Below are 16,155 nucleotides of genomic sequence, written 5' to 3' on the forward strand. Positions count from 1 at the left end.
TTCTGTTAATTCAATGCATTATGTCTTGTTTTGTGCATTCTAATGTTCTAACTTGTGAATAGGGAAACTCTATGCTCGTATCTGTTGTTGAACTTGACCGTATCTCACAGAGAACTTCAGACACTACTACGCTTTCGTTACTATCAGTGAGTATGAATGTTTAGAAATGAAATTGTTTATTTGTATGTTCTAACATATGTGTATAACTCATCTTTCAATTACAGAGGGTATCACGCGTCATCTTCGTCGTGCAGCAGCTCGTTGTGGATGTCAGTCTCTAGCGAGTGTTGATGTGCAGCTGCCTGTGCCTCCTATGCAGCCGAACGTTCACCGTCCCATTTCTACATTTGGACCATCTACAGCTGGAATGAGCTCCTCGCGATCGACGCAGGATACGTTTTAAGACGTGCACCACGACGACGACGACGACGCTGGCGCCGCAGGTCAGGAGGAGATTGGACCATCACAGCTGCAGGATGCTCCCACAACTCAGCCATCACAACTGACACCACGTAGAAGGCGTCCACGTGACCCTTACACTCCAGGCACCGACGCTCTTGAGGCCAAGGGCAAGGGTAAGACTAGGAGGAAATGAATACTATGTGATGTGGTCTTATGCTGAAAACTTTGTGATATGGACTCATGCTGAAAACTTTGTAATGTGAACGATGTATTTTGGACTATGTTATGTGGACATTGTATTAAGCACTATGTCATGTGGATTTTGTCATATTCTGTGTTATTTTGTGATGTATTATATGTTGAAATGTGGTGATGCCTTATAATATGTGATTATTTTTACTGTGGTTGTTAATAAAACAAGGGGAACTCTTGCGCATTTTTTTGTGAATTGCAAAAAACATGAAAATGCAATAAAAACAATACGGTTTTGAAATATTAGAGTTCGAAAATATTTTGGATATGAAAGTATTACATAATAGGCTACAAGTTTGTTCAATCAGAATCACAATCTATAAGTAACTCATCTTCGGAGTCATCCGTCGCGCAATCCTCAACGACAACCTCGTTCCACTTGCTGCATTGTCCTGCATCACACTTGTCAGTAGTTCTCTTGTAATAATTGGCTTCTGCTTCATCTGCAACTTGGGAGAATAGCTCATCCTCAGCCTCAGCCTCATCAGATTTCTGCTTGTAATAAGCCTCCTCTACCTCTTCGGCGGCCTGAGACATAAACTCGTCCTCCTCCTCTTGAGCACGTAATCCTGCCTCAGCTAGTGCGATGAGCTCACTCAATCTTGATGTGTCGTCCTCCTCTTCCCCATGTAATCCTGCCTCTGCGAGAGCGATAAGCTCACTCAATCTAGATGTGTCATCGTCCTCCTCCTCCATCAGCTCCATCGCCGCCATTTTTTCTTGAACATATCTTGCATGTGCCTCATCTACCATATAGTTTACGCCACATCCAATCTCTGCAAATATAATGAGAAAAATAAGTTAGCAAAGTCAGGATAAATAAATTGTGCTAACAAAATTATAGTATCATTTTTCTCACTCACTTCCCTTGAGACGATCAACAAGATTATCCAATATCTGTTTCTCGGCTCTAGCCGCCTCCCATTCCCTTGCATCTTGTGCTCTCTTCTCATTTGCCACCTTCAACCTCCTCTGCTCTGCACGCATCGGGCTGTCAAAATGGGCAGATTTCGCGTACCTACGCATGTCGCGTATGCGATCATTAATGTATGAATCGACGTGCTGAGATCCACAACGCATCTTCTGTCTCATTAGTCTCTTGGACTTTATTGTGCGCATCACCTCTCCTTTGCCGTCGTAACTCTCCAAACTGCATTTTCTGGTCTCCTACAAAAAAAATAGTAAGTACGGGTCTAACATTACAGCTGGTGCAAAACAATAAATAAATATCAACCTCATCATAATCTAACATATGTCCACAAAAATATCCAACACCAAGCTCGGAAGGAACTAATCCATACTTAGCTTCAATACCACATTTGCAAAGTACTGGATCAAACTTCAACTCTTCCGCCCACTCATTTTTTTCTTTTCGATTCCTTTACCTCTGCCTCTGGCCAATGGGACAAAGGACCATACAACCACTCTCTGAAATGACACTTACGCCACCCGTATGGATGCAGGAGAATAAATTAGTAATTTATTGTAAAAAAATAACAAGTTTATACATTTAACGCATCGATGGGCTCACATAATCAATGTCCGGACACACGAAGTGCTTCGCAGTGTCTTCGTCGATGATAGCACGATCTTCACAATCGCATCGTGGCGGCGAGTCCATTTTTCTTTCTGTTGCTACCTCCTTCTCCGCATCCGTCATTGGTGGAGGATTCGGGGAAGGAGATACCCAACGCTTAAAACGCTCATGACTAGTCCTTCCACACAACCAATTAGCGAAAAGAAGGTATCGAGAGTCAAATTTATCAGGACCGTCAATCCACTGGAAAAAGAAACACCTCAGGTGCTCCTAAAATAATGGAACGAAGCATTATTGCACATCTAGTAAACAAAAAATCGGACAATATTAAGTCACAAGTCATAAGCTACGTACGTTAAAACCGCCAAAAAGGTAGAAGCAGCGAGCAGCCGTGTCTGGATGTTTCGATTAACATACCCAAGCCAGTCTGCCACAGTCATAGTTAGGCACAGGAAGTTCAGGAGGAACAGGAGCATCCTTACTAGATACGTCCGGATATAACTCCCGAGGACGACCTCTCTTCTGCCACAACGCCTCCCGGTACATGTCTTTCATCTAAGAAACTATTATAATTAACACTTGTACCTAATAGACTTTATAATCGGTTTACACAAACTATCAAATCAAATGTACTCATCATATTAACGATACTCTATATTTTATAAGCAACATTGGAAACTAATAATCGAAAAATTACAACCCAATATACAAAATGAATCAGTGAGACACCATACCTTGGTCTACGAAGTGTTGCAACTCGAAACTTTGAATACAACAACTTTTGACGAAGTTTTGAATTGAGGGGAGATGTGGTCTACTCGGCCAGCAGCGCGGCCGTTTTATAGGCCTCCGTAGCTCGGCGCCAAGATCTGTGGCGCCGAGCTACGGCGCCGCGTCGACGCCACGTCAGCCCTAGCCGCAGGAGCCGTTAGTGCCACGTCACAGCTCGGCGCCATAGGCTATGGCGCCGAGCTGTGTTACCTCGGCGCCATAGCCTATGGCGCCGAGTATCAGGTCCAAAAATGCATTTAAGTTTTCTGGGGGTCTATTTGTAAATTTTTGTCAAAAAAGGGTTAAAAACAAAAAATTCGGCTGGAGCTACTGGTATCCGAGACACTGTGACTGTAATTCTCCAGGTGCTACATTGTTCTTATGAACAACAAAAGGATTTCTTAACCACGAAGAGTTGTTTTCCTTGTCACTTCCAACTTCAAAGCCGCCTCTTGTGCCAAACTAATTCTCCCATCCTCTTTCTGCGATCTTACAGGATACTAAAGAATCACAGCATCGGTACAGGAATTTGAACCGATTTTACACTTCCTCGTCTCATCAACCATCTTGAAAGCAGTGGCGGAGGCCCGGCCCGGCCCAGCCAGCCCAGCCACGTGCCCAGAATTTGGCCTGCTGTGGCCCAGCAAGAATCGGCTGCCAACCCAACCCGCTGCGCTAAGCCGCTAGTTGGCTAACTCGCCCTCACCGCGTCACGCCGTCACTCCCGCCCACACCGCCGCGCCCCCAGCGCCTGCCCGCGCCAGCCAGGTGCGCCCTCGCCTCAGCCCGCGTCGGCAAGGCGCACTCCCGCCCCTGCCCGCTCCGGCCAGGTGCGCCCTCGCCTCAGCCCGCGCCGGCAAGGCGCACCCCCGCCTCAGCCCGCGCATGGCAGAAATGTATTTCTGACTCCTTTCAGTTTACTTCCCTGACCACCTTGCTTCTACCGAAGAGTTTCCACGTCACTGCAAAATCACTTGTCCCTCAAACCCTCCTATCAGAACCACGATTCGATGCATCGCCTTGCCCGCCCAGTCTACACCCTGCTCAACTCCTCCATGAGGAGTGGTCCCTGCGGGCTCGCCACGGACGCACAAGGGCTGTTCAACGGAATGCCTCCACCGAAACTGCCAAGCCACGCGCTGTTTGGCCATGCCTGCCAGGTGCTCGGCCGAACACACGTTTCACAGTTTTGTACCGTGGCTCGGCAGTCCACGGATGAGCGCGCTAGTGCAGAGCCACTGCGATTCACAGTCACACCGGGTGACGCCTTTGGGGATGGCCCGCCTGTGGGCATGTCAGAGGCTGCTAAGATGGTGTGTCGTATTGTATCCACGCAGCCAGAACCAAAGATCGCGTCGACACTTGATGCGCTTGGGGTGGCCGTGTCCCCAGAGCTGGTAGCTGAAGTGCTCAAGAACTTGAGCAATGCTGGGATGTTAGCACTTGCCTTCTTCCGCTGGGCAGAGAGGCAGGAGGGCTTCAGTTACACGGCTGAGGGCTTCCACAACCTGATTGAGGCGCTGGGAAAGATCAAGCAGTTCAGGCTGGTGTGGAGCTTGGTGGAGACCATGCGGTGCCGGGGCTTGCTATCTAAGGACACATTCAAGCTCATAGTCCGAAGGTACGCTCGGGCTAGAAAGGTCAAAGAGGCTGTTGAGACATTCGAGAAGATGAGCATTTTTGGGCTTAAAACTGAGTTATCAGATTACAACTGGCTGATTGACACGCTAAGCAAATCCAAACAAGTGAAGAAGGCGCAAGCCATCTATAAGGAGATGAAGAGGAAGGGTAAGTTTGTACCTGATTTGAAAACCTACACTGTCCTCATGGAAGGTTGGGGCCATGAGAAAGATCTGTTGATGGTGAAAACAATGTACCAAGAAATGATTGATGCTGGCATCAGGCCTGATGTTGTTGCCTACGGGATGCTGATTAGCGCCTTCTGCAAGTCTGGCAAATGTGATGAGGCCATCAAGGTGTTCTACGAGATGGAAGCAAGTGGTTGCATGCCAAGTCCTCATGTCTACTGCATGCTTATCAATGGCCTTGGCTCGGAGGAGAGGCTTGATGAAGCTTTGAAGTACTTTGAGCATTACAAGAAAAGTGGGTTCCCCATGGAGGTGCCTACTTGCAATGCGGTAGTTGGAGCTTACTGCAGAGCCTCGAAGTTTCAGCATGCTTTCAAGATGGTTGATGAGATGAGGAAGTGTAAAGTTGGCCCAAATTCCCGTACTTATGATGTGATTCTTCATTATCTGATAAAATCACAGAAATTTGAGGAGGCTTATAATATATTCCAGAGGATGGGAATCGACGGCTGTGAGCCTCAGCTCAATACATATACAATGATGGTTGGCATGTTCTGTAGTAACGGACGAGTTGATATGGCATTAAAGGTGTGGAAGCAAATGGGGGAGAAAGGTGTCCTCCCATGTATGCATATGTTTTCGGCATTGATCAATGGGTTATGCTTCGAGAACCGGCTCGAAGAGGCTTGTGTATATTTTCAGGAGATGCTGGACAAAGGAATTAGGCCACCTGGTCAGCTTTTCAGTAATTTGAAGGAAGCTCTTGTTCAAGGTGGGAGAATAAGTTTGGCACAAGAGGTGGCTTTGAAGTTGGACGCGATAAGGAAAACACCTTTTCGTGGTTAAAGAAGTTTTGTTCATAAAAACAATGTAGCACCTGGAGCATTACAGTCACAATGTTTGGGCATACCAGTAGCTCCAGCAATGGGAGAAAGCAATGTGTATATCAGATCACAAAAACAAACATTGGATATCGGCTGAAGTCTTTGCATGACAACGTGATGTACTCATGTAGCTCCTGCTACTTCTATTTACTCATGAGAAAATGTATGGTGCAATCAAAATAATAAAAGCAAACCAAACTAAATGTTCCTCTTGGCAGAAGAACAAGCCTTCGGTCATTGCTGTTTCTGGAACAGATCATTTCTTGCAGTTTACCCCTAATTCTCCATTCACTGTCATTTCATACTGCAGCTTACATTGCCCAAATTACTGTCATTTTGATACTGCAGCTTAGAGGTTAACTGGAGAACACTTGATTCTTTTCAATCTGCCCCTTTTGGCAAACGCTTTTTTTTTCAAAAAAACAAATCTGATGAAACTATTCCTGAAATGAACCCTAAGCTCGGCGTACACGCTGCAACTACTGCGGCAATAGCTACAACACTTGCAATCCGAGGATGATCGATGGAGGTAGCTAAAGATTTCTATCGCACAAGTTCAGCGTACACGCAGCAGGTACTGCGGCCATAGCTACAGTCACAATGTTTTATTGGCTATATACTTGTATCTGAAGTTCTGAACTCTGAGGTTCAGTCTTGCAACAGCTGTGAACAGTTAACTGACATGAGAAGTATCATTCGGTCTGAAGAAATGGGTGATGCCTTGTAATAATCTTGTTTCTGAATTTGATCATCAGAATGACATGTTTACTGATGATAGGATCTTATGTCTTGTGCTTGTGGTTTATGTGAATATGTGATTGTGTATTTTCATCTTTGTTGAAACTTTAAACTCGGTGAGATTTACAATGTAACTTGCTGAGAAATTGCTACTTGTGCTTTTGAAATGCAAAGCATATCAGACAAGCAGGCCGTAGCCGATACAAGCCGAAAGCTAGCTGTTATCTGAAAAACAATACGTTACTCCCAACATGACCTAATGGTGATCATCAATCACATTCCGCCTGATTGGATAGCTGCCTGCGGACGCGACATACGGATACTAGTAAATGACCTTGCATCTATTTAGGGCTTGTTTGTTTTGCTTTCAATCCATGTGGAGTTTTGCTTTCAATCCATGTGGATTGGGTGAGATTAAATAAGTTTAAATCTCAAACAAGTCAAAAAAATTATATTTTTTCTAATTCCATCCAATCCATATAGATAGAAATAACCGAACAATATCTTATGTGGTCTGCATCGGCGTGCAGACAACTAAACATAAATTTAGACAGAGTCAACACACAATGGCCTAAGACAAGACGGCGGATAACCAAACAGACAAAATGTGCAATATTGACTCCAAATCAATGGCATTGCGTCATTGACTACCAATTCCTATATCAAATTATTGAAGGCACAAGAAAAACTTTATCAAAGCATGCATGACGCTCTGGTGTTAACAGTGATCCTCCGTGTCGTTCTAGTACAGGGTCAAAGGTATGAAACACCGATATAGACTACAGTGGACAACAATTGGATACACTGAAATGGCAAGCTAACACTCTTCCACTGAAGTCAGCTCCGCATCAAATTTTCTAAACTGAAATGGTTGTGTCAAAATGTCCTCGATGGCTCACAACCTCTTGGCTCCAATGACACCAACGCATACATGAAGGGTCAAGATACTCAGTGAGAAAACTCCACTATTACAACTGGAACTTGTTGGCCATGGCTAGATTTGCAGTTTTCTGTATTCCCTTCTACAATTTCTGTTCCGCTCGCCTAATGGGATCTTGGAAGTATTGAAGGGAAATGAGAAGTGCCTCCTAGAAAGAAAGAAAAATTGCTACTTCTGTTAGCATATGAACAGATGTCATAACAATAGAACTTTTTAAAACTTATAGTAGGCGGATACCTCTGTTCTTATTGTTCTGCTCCCTTGGTTGGGGCATGTATTGAAATAAGATGTGAATACATCATCTGCACGTTTACCCTGTTATAGAAATAAGTGACTTCAGCACCAACAGCAGTAATAGTACAATAATTAATGAAGTGAAAGAGTCATCAGTCATCACGAACACAAGCTGAATGTTTCGTCTAACAAATTAGCCCAGGTTCTCATGAAATGTTGACATTTCAAGTACTCTCAATTTGACCATAGACCACAAATGCTTTCATAACTACTAAATTCCATTCAAGTAATCAGGGTTCACAAAAAAATGTGAAGTATGATAACGGAAAGAACAGCCATACCTTCAAGTTTGTATCTTCTTCAATGCTTTCTTCCAAACCAGCAAGTCCACCAAATGCAATCAGTAGGTGCCTGTTCATGAAGCTTCATAAGTGACAGGATAGACTCAAAATGGTGGCTAATATACATGGCAAGGGTCATTCGTAAAGCATACAAATTACAAATCTCTACTACTTATTACGGCAATAAGGGGTAGGTTGTCATTCCGTATTCTGCCATTCTCATTCCCCCCTCCCCGCACAATCCATTCTCTCACGTTCGGTCATCATTCCCTGTTTCCTTTCTCATTCTCCCCTCCCCACAAAACTCATTCCCATTCCCACGTACATCTCACGCCTAGCTAAAATTATATTAAAAAAACAGGCCCCAAGGGGATTCGAACCCGCGACCCCTCAAGTAAATGTGCTCGTAGCTACCACTACACGACATGTGTGTTTATGTCTACATCTATTATAATAAAAACATATACTATATCTCTCCCGAAGCCCACCTGCTACCCTTGCACAATGTGTAGTAGTAGATAAGTATCATCGAGATTATTAAATTATATTTTTGGATTGAGGGAGTAGTATTTAAAGAAGAGCCTTGCATGCAATTTCTTTTGTTTGAATAATGTTTTCAACTTAAATTCTTTTTTTTGCACGTGTGACATTTATTCTCCGTAATATTTTTCCATGGATCTGACTTATAAGTCATTTTCATAAACCAATACTAAAGATGAATCCATGTTTCTTACTTGGAAACCCCGAACAAACACCACTAGCACGAGGCGCTCGCGTTGGCGTCGCTCATCGACGACGAGAAGAAACTTGGCGACTGCCAGTTCGACCTCTGGAAGCAGTCCTACGTGGCCCATGCGCCGCTGTGTACGGCAAGCTCCGGTGCAGCCGCCGCTTGGACGCGGTCCAGAGCGGCTGCACCGCGCTGTCCATCGTCAAACATGGGGACCTCATGGTCATCACCAATGCCGACGACTCTCGGGTTGTTCTGGGCACCGCAACCGACGACGGCGCCATCACGCCGTCCAGCTCATCATCCACCTGAAGCCCAACCTGCCACGTAAGTCGCTACTGACCGCCCATGAATTCTTGTGCGCTGGGATGACGGCTATTGTTGTTGTTGTGTGAGTGTCCTCAAACAAGATGTATGTAGAGGAATAGCACATCCGGTGGTGCAACGACCAGGTGTACTACCTCGCTGATGAGCCCGGGGTGCACTTCATTTGGCAGTCCAGCCAAGAGTCATCGGTACTCACCATGTCACGCGCGTTCAACGACTACTATATCAAGGATTGTGGCGTCATCTCGGCGCCAAAAATGAGCAGAGGAGGACCGACAACAATGACCACTCGCCATCGTCGGGGTAGCTTTTGTGCTGGCCTGCCTTTAATTCTCTTCGCAAACACACACTTGCATTTTTTGTTTAAGCAAGCGTGTATGGTGGTGCGTGCCTGATAACTAACGATGTACGAAGAAACTTCTACCGGCAGGTGTGGCACATGCTCTCTAATGATGAGACCATGCAAATCATGACATATATCGAAGTCTGCATGATACTGATGGTTGCAATGTAGTAGTGAAATAACTAAATTAAAATAACAAAATTTATGTATGGCTAGGATCACAAATGGATTATGAAATATTTTCTTATAACAATATAAGACACATTTTGTATATAAGTTATCATGGTATTATATGTTCCCGTTGCAACGCACGGGTACTCACCTAGTATGGTTATAAGTGCATATGCCCCTCAGGTGGTGTTAGTGAGAGCGAGAAGAGAAAGTTCTAAAAAGACTTAGATGGCTTGATTAGAGCAGTACCCACCAATTAGAAGCTTTTCATAGGAGGATATCTCAATGGTCATGTAGGTTCAACAAATGCAGGTTGAGCTGGCTCATGGAGGTTTCGAATACGGTAGTAGGAATCAAGGAGATGATATTTTGGACTTTGCTATAGCCTACGGCCTAGTGATAGCCAACACTTTTTTCAGAAAGAGAGATTCTCATTTGGTGACTTTTAGCAATGGCCATCGTTCGAGCTAGATCGACTTCGTTCTCACAAGGTGAGAAGATAAACAAGCATGTTTGGATTGTAAGGTGATACCTGGAGAGAGTGTTGTGCCCCAACATAATCTTGTGGTGGCTGACTTCCGTTTTCGGATCTGTACCCATAGGGATAAACAAGCCAAATTTGCGAGGACGAGGTGGTGGAAACTCAAAGGGGGGATCCGAAGTTTTTAAGGAAATAGTTTTTGTGGAGGACGCTTGGTCCGAAGAAAAAGATGCAAACAACATGTGGGTGAAGATGGCAACATGTATTAGGAAGGTGGCGTTAGAGGTGTTTGGAGTGACCAAAGAGGGCAGAGGTGAACCTAAAGATACTTGGTGGTGGACTGAAGACGTTCAAAAGGTAATAAAGGAGAAGAAAGAATGTTACAGGAGCTTGTTCTATGGCAGGAGCACAGTCAACATACAAAGGTATAAGGTGGTAAAGAAGACTGCAAAGCGAGTTGTGAGTGAGGCGAAGGGTCGAGCCTTGATGATCTTTATCGAAGACTAAGTACAAAGGAAGGGGAGAAGGATGTTTATAAGATGGCTAGGATTCGGGAAAGGGAGACGAGGGACCTCAACCAAGTTAAATGCATTAAGGATGAGATGGATCAGCTCTTGGTGAAAGGACAAGACATCAAACAAAGGTGGCAGAGGTATTTTGACAATCTTTTCAATGGTGAGAATGAGACTATGGACACCCAGTTGGATGACTCCGATGATTTAAATAGATGCTTTGTACGCAGGATCCAAGAGTCAAAGATCAAAGAAGCTTTAAAGAGGATGAAAGGGGGCAAGGCGATGAGCTCGGATGGTCTCAATAAAGGTGTGGAAATGACTTGGGGATATTGGTATAGTTTGGCTAAACAAGTTGTTCAATCATATTTTTCTATCAAACAAGATGTCTGATGAGTTGAGAAGGAGTACATTAGTACCAATCTTCAAGAACAAGGAAGATATTGACTTGGTTGTACCAACTATAGAGTTATTGAAGCTATGAAGCTATGGGAGAGAGTTATTGAGCATCGCCTGAGAGGAATGACGCATATCACCATGAACCAAATTGGATTCATGCCCGAAAGGTCAACCATGGAAGCAATTTTCTTAATAAGACAAGTCAAGGAGCGGTATAAGGAGCAGAAGGACTTGCACATGGTTTTTATCGACTTGGAAAAAGCCTATGATAAAATACATAGGAATCTCATGTGGTGGGCATTGGACAAGCATAAAGTCCCAACAAAGTATGTTACGCTCAGCAAGGACATGTATGACAAGGTTGTGACTAGCGTCCGAACAACTGATGGTAATACGAATGCTTTCCCGATTAACATAGGACTACATCAAGGTTTGGCTTTGAGCCCTTATCTATTTGCCTTAGTGATAGATGAGGTCACGAGAAATATACAAGGAGATATCCCGTGGTGTATGCTTTTTGTTGACGATGTAGTTCTAGTAGATGAAAGCCGGGAGTGAAGGAGTAAATAGAAAGCTAGAGTTATGACGTCAGACCAGGACCAAAACCGAGTATATGAGATGTGACTTTGGTACTACAATTAGTGATGATGGAGATGTAAGCTTGGGAGTCCATGTAGTACCCAAGAAGTACACACCATTTTTTGGGATCGATGCTATAGAGAGATGGTGATATTGATGAAGATGTTAGCCATAGGATCAAAGCGGGGTGGATGAAATAGGGTCAAACATCGGGAGTCCTATGTGACAAGAGAGTGCCACATAAGCTGAAAGGCAAGTTCTACAGGATGGCAGTTAGGCCTGCTATGTTATATGAGGCTGAGTGTTGGTCTACTAAGAGATGTCATATCCAACAACTGAGTGTCGCAGAGATGTGTATGTTGCGTTGGATATGTGGGCACACAAGATTAAACCTAGTGAGAAACAATGACTTACACGATCTACTAGGAGTAGCGTCAATTGAAGAAAAGTTTATTCAATACCGGTTGAGATGGTTTGGGCATGTCCACCGAAGACCCCCAGAGGCACCAGTGCACAGAGGCATCATAAGACGGGTCATTAATGTGGAGAGGTAGAGGGCGGCCAAACTTAACATGGGAGGAGGCAATCAAAAGGAACTTGAATGAATGGAATATCCCTAAGGAGTTGTGTTTGGATAGAAGTGATTGGAAAGAAGCTATCCACGTGCCCGAACCGTGATTAGGCCTTTTCCCTTTTAGTTCTCTCAAAAGTTTTCCCCTCCCTTTCTCTCTTTCTCTTTTTAGTGACTTCGACTTGGGTTTCAAGTCTAGCCTACCCCAACTTGTTTGGGACTAAAAGCTATGTTGATGTTGATGTGGTTACAATCCTCAGCCTTGGAATATGGCAATAACACACTACTAGCCAATCATTACCATAGAAAGAATTTCACTAAAAAGTATCAGACTATCAGTTCAATAGTTAAGTAAAGGTACAAATTCCTTGGTTAAATGTTTGTCTATTCACGATAATTTAACACAAAGGTAAGTTAGCAGCTACTTTCTTACTTCTTAGCAAGCATTAGCACAGGTTAGCGCATAAAACACTTCCACCGCTATTTGACTATTTGTTGAAATGTACAGTTTAGTGTACTCAAATAAATAGGAAGCATCCTAAGCAAATTAGTAAGAATTTTTACACATTCAATTGATAAAAATGGTGCAAAATCCAAATTGGTTTCTCAAGGTGGTCCATAAGAACAGCAGATGGCATACCTAAAAGTAGGTAAGGTAAGCTCGGAAGAATTAACTATTTGTCCATGCTCTGAGGTGCCAATGATGTGGTCATATTCTTCCTAGAGATAGTAAATAGGAAGGTGGATGTGAGTAGTCATAAGGCCCATAACACTTTTTTTTCTGAATACCATATTGAGATGTGAAAACAGTACCTTGAATGGGGAATTTTTTAAAACACCACTTAAATTTGAAGTATAACGGACTTTGTAGCCCCAATAAGATCCCATCTGTTCCCTGGGTGTCGAAGGGGGGACGACTTTCCTTATGCAAGCTAGATGCAAGTACAAATTAAGTTAAAGCAACATGACAAAACAAAACAGTATACGGTTAAAGTTAATACTGTTCTAGAATGAGGACATAGAGAGAGATACTTCACAAAAATAGGCAATATAATTTGGTTTCGAAATTGAATGGACAAGAGAAAACACATCAGAAGAATACATTAAGAAAAATTGAAATGAGGGGCCAAAAGTTGAAGAAGCAACAATCCAACAAATATCATGAACTGGTGATGAATATATATCATTTAAAAATTGTTCTAATAATAGAAGTGTTGAACTGTTGATCTACCAAATATAAATGCTTAGAAAAATAGGAATAGTCATAATGAGGATTATCTAGATTACTCAAGAGTCAAGACATGTAAAAATTCGTCATACATTGGAATAGTTATAGATAAAGAAGTATCAACAAAATCATATTTTGTAATCCTTGAAATAAATGGTTTACCTGTCGTTAGGTCACGGTTTGTTCCCATGGCTACAGTAACTCTTTTGCCTGGTTCTAGTTTTTGTTCAACCAGAACATTCTGCAGAATCATGATAAACTAGAATCAGTGCCACATTGTTTGCATGGTAATGGTGATTTGTTCTATATATGAAACCATTAAGTGCAAATCAGACAATATACATTGCAAAATGTTTTTTTATCTGCAAATGATAAATTAAGGTCTGTCAAATCTAAGGATTTATTTTTCCTAGCTTCAGTGTCTACCTTAAAAAGCCTTATTTGCAGGGGAAAAAAGTCAATTACCATAAGCAAAATCATATTTAAGATCTTTATAAAGTTGTGCCCATCTAGATACTCCCATAGATTGTAATTTTTGATAGGCTTTCCAAGTCTTTCAACATATCTTCCAACTCAGTAAACATCTTTCCCCAGAGGCCCAGACAAGTGGCACAGAATAAGAAAAGGACACTAGAAGTACCATAATACCTTACTTAATCCGACATCAACAAGAGTCCCCTTTGAGGGATCACTTTCCAATGTTACACCTGTCAAGATTCAGTAACATGTAAGCATTTTGTTGGGTCAGAAATATCAAAATATGTGGAACAGACAATTATTCAACATGAGCAAGCTGAAAATGATTTAAACAAGTAGTACAGATCCAGCATGCCAGCAGAGATGCCTAGTGCAATGTAAAAAACAAAATTGGGTGCAATGACTTCTAGTTCGGGCATCAAATCATCATGAGAAAATCCTTAAAAATGCAATATGCACTATGTTGTAACTTGTAAGGCCATTTGAAATTCATCCTCCAAACAAGCTACAATTAAAAAAAAAGTGCTTGGTGTGGATAGCAACAAAACTTCCATTTGATTTAACATGTATCATAAATTTCTCAGTTTCTTACTCCCGGTACAGAGTGAACATCAAAGGCCACATAGGTAGAGTTTGAGAATTACATTTTGAATTTTCCCAGGAACTGAGTGTTAATTGGTGTACTAACCAAATTGTCTTGCACTTCTCCACCTAACTGTGTTTTGAACTACATATCACCTCACCATATATTATTAATATTTGTTTATTTTCGCTAATCACTGATCATTAATCCATCCGATCCAGATTATAAGGTATTTCACGTAAGCCAAGAATCAAAGTTTATAATATTTGAAGAATAATTTTTAACTATTGTGGTACAAACTTCATGCTAGATTTGTAATCAAATTTTCAAATGTCCCCTCTGAACAAGCAGTAGCAATTCAACACCTACAAAGGGGAACAGCCCTTTGTCTTTACCGTATTGTATACTATATTAACCAAGTTCGTTCAGCCCTTCCAGATGTGAGAGCAAAGGTAATTGAGTAACAATTGAAATTGAAAAGGAATACGTGCAAGCTTGATTAGCAAAAGAGCCTTAAATGGCCATATTCTAATTTATAAATGCACATTAGTGTCACATTCCAGATGTTTAGCATGTATTGTGCTTGAACTATGGGAAGGAACAGGATTCCTAGATTAGCTCCATGGTACAAGTTATATTTAACTACTTATTTACTTAAGTACCCTTTTCAACAGAGATGAAGTCCTAATTCAAATTGTGAGCTAAGAATTTGGAATCAATAGCAGGGGCACCGGAAGAGATATCACCTTCACGAAACTCGGACCATTCGTGCTTGCGCACATGGTGTGGTGCATCGAGCGGTGGAAGCAGTCCCTGCATAGCAGGACATAGCACAGCACGATTAGCACCTAGAGAAATCATCAAACGTCGAAGGAAACCACATTGCTTGGCATCTCACCACAAACTTCAGGTTCTTGTGCATCGGAAAGAGGCGGCGGCGGAGGTACTGTGGAGTTTCCAGATACTCCAAAATCCGAACAAGGAACCGCGCGCCGCTCTCTTCACCATCACCGGCGCTGCCGTTCTCCGCCGCGGGAGTACTGTCAAAGACGACGACCTCGTCTATGCGAAAGACGGTGGCGGCGCGAGCGATCTGACCAGCCAGCTGAAACAGAAGAGATGCTCTTGTAAGGCTTCGTGCTGCAAGATAAGCAAGGACTAGTGCAACAACGAGGAATGGGGTACGGACGAGGGTGGCGAGCTCGAGGGACTGGGCGTTGTCAATGATGGAGCCGGCAACGGCTATGCTAACCGTCGGCTTCAGCTTTTTCTTCTCCTCCCGCTCGTCCTTATCCTTCCTCTGCTTCTGCTTCTGCTTCTTCTCTTTGGGTGCTTCTTCCTCGGCCATCGAGGCGCCGCAGTCATCCTCCTTGGCATCCTTGTGCTTCTTCCTCTTCTCCCTCTTGTCGTTCTTGCGCTGCTCCTTCGCAGCAGCGGCAGCCTCGCTGTGAACGCGGTTCATGGCGGTGGCGGCGCCGCTGGCCAGGGAGGAATTCAGGAATGGATGCTTGGATTGGGAATTTTGGGCCGATCGGGAGTTTTGGACTGTTATGGGAGGCGTATTCTTTTGGTGGGCCGATTGGGAGTTTCGGAGCTCCTTGGCACCGAAAATGTGTCCCTAGTGGTCGAGTTTAGAAGAGCTCAGCTCACTAATCGTTCAGTTCTACTCCTTAATTCTCCCGTGAAGTGATTTTATTAGATTCCTAAGGCTAATATCATCTCCAAGAGTCTTTTTTATTTTCGCTTTCTAAATAATAATTTAGAGAGTAATTTACATAAAAATCATTTTCTATATATTTTTAAACACCAACAGCCTTTCTATATCATGATTTCGCTCTAGGGAGCAT

At 43.1% G+C, this 16,155-nt stretch overlaps 2 protein-coding genes across 2 annotated transcripts; one reads left to right on the top strand and one right to left on the bottom strand.

Moving 5' to 3' along the window:
* Window positions 1-3,682: 3,682 nt before the first annotated feature.
* On the top strand, window positions 3,683-5,979 carry LOC100281443 (GTP binding protein). Its single transcript, NM_001154361.2, has one exon. It carries the CDS (start codon window positions 3,973-3,975, stop codon window positions 5,614-5,616), a length of 1,644 nt encoding a protein of 547 aa, NP_001147833.1. The 5' UTR covers window positions 3,683-3,972; the 3' UTR covers window positions 5,617-5,979.
* An 853-nt stretch (window positions 5,980-6,832) lies between these two features.
* Window positions 6,833-15,904, bottom strand: LOC100283466 (RNA methyltransferase). The gene is made up of 10 exons (NM_001156367.2): window positions 15,498-15,904; window positions 15,207-15,413; window positions 15,055-15,121; window positions 13,897-13,955; window positions 13,411-13,489; window positions 12,834-12,952; window positions 12,661-12,740; window positions 7,908-7,977; window positions 7,570-7,647; window positions 6,833-7,480 (listed from the first exon to the last, which is right to left on the bottom strand). The coding sequence occupies exons 1-10, from the start codon at window positions 15,768-15,770 to the stop codon at window positions 7,415-7,417; spliced, it is 1,098 nt and encodes a 365-aa protein (NP_001149839.2). The 5' UTR covers window positions 15,771-15,904; the 3' UTR covers window positions 6,833-7,414.
* Window positions 15,905-16,155: the final 251 nt, after the last annotated feature.

The sequence above is a fragment of the Zea mays genome, chromosome 9 (assembly GCF_902167145.1).
Source record: "Zea mays cultivar B73 chromosome 9, Zm-B73-REFERENCE-NAM-5.0, whole genome shotgun sequence".
In the NCBI taxonomy this organism is placed as follows: domain Eukaryota; kingdom Viridiplantae; phylum Streptophyta; class Magnoliopsida; order Poales; family Poaceae; genus Zea; species Zea mays.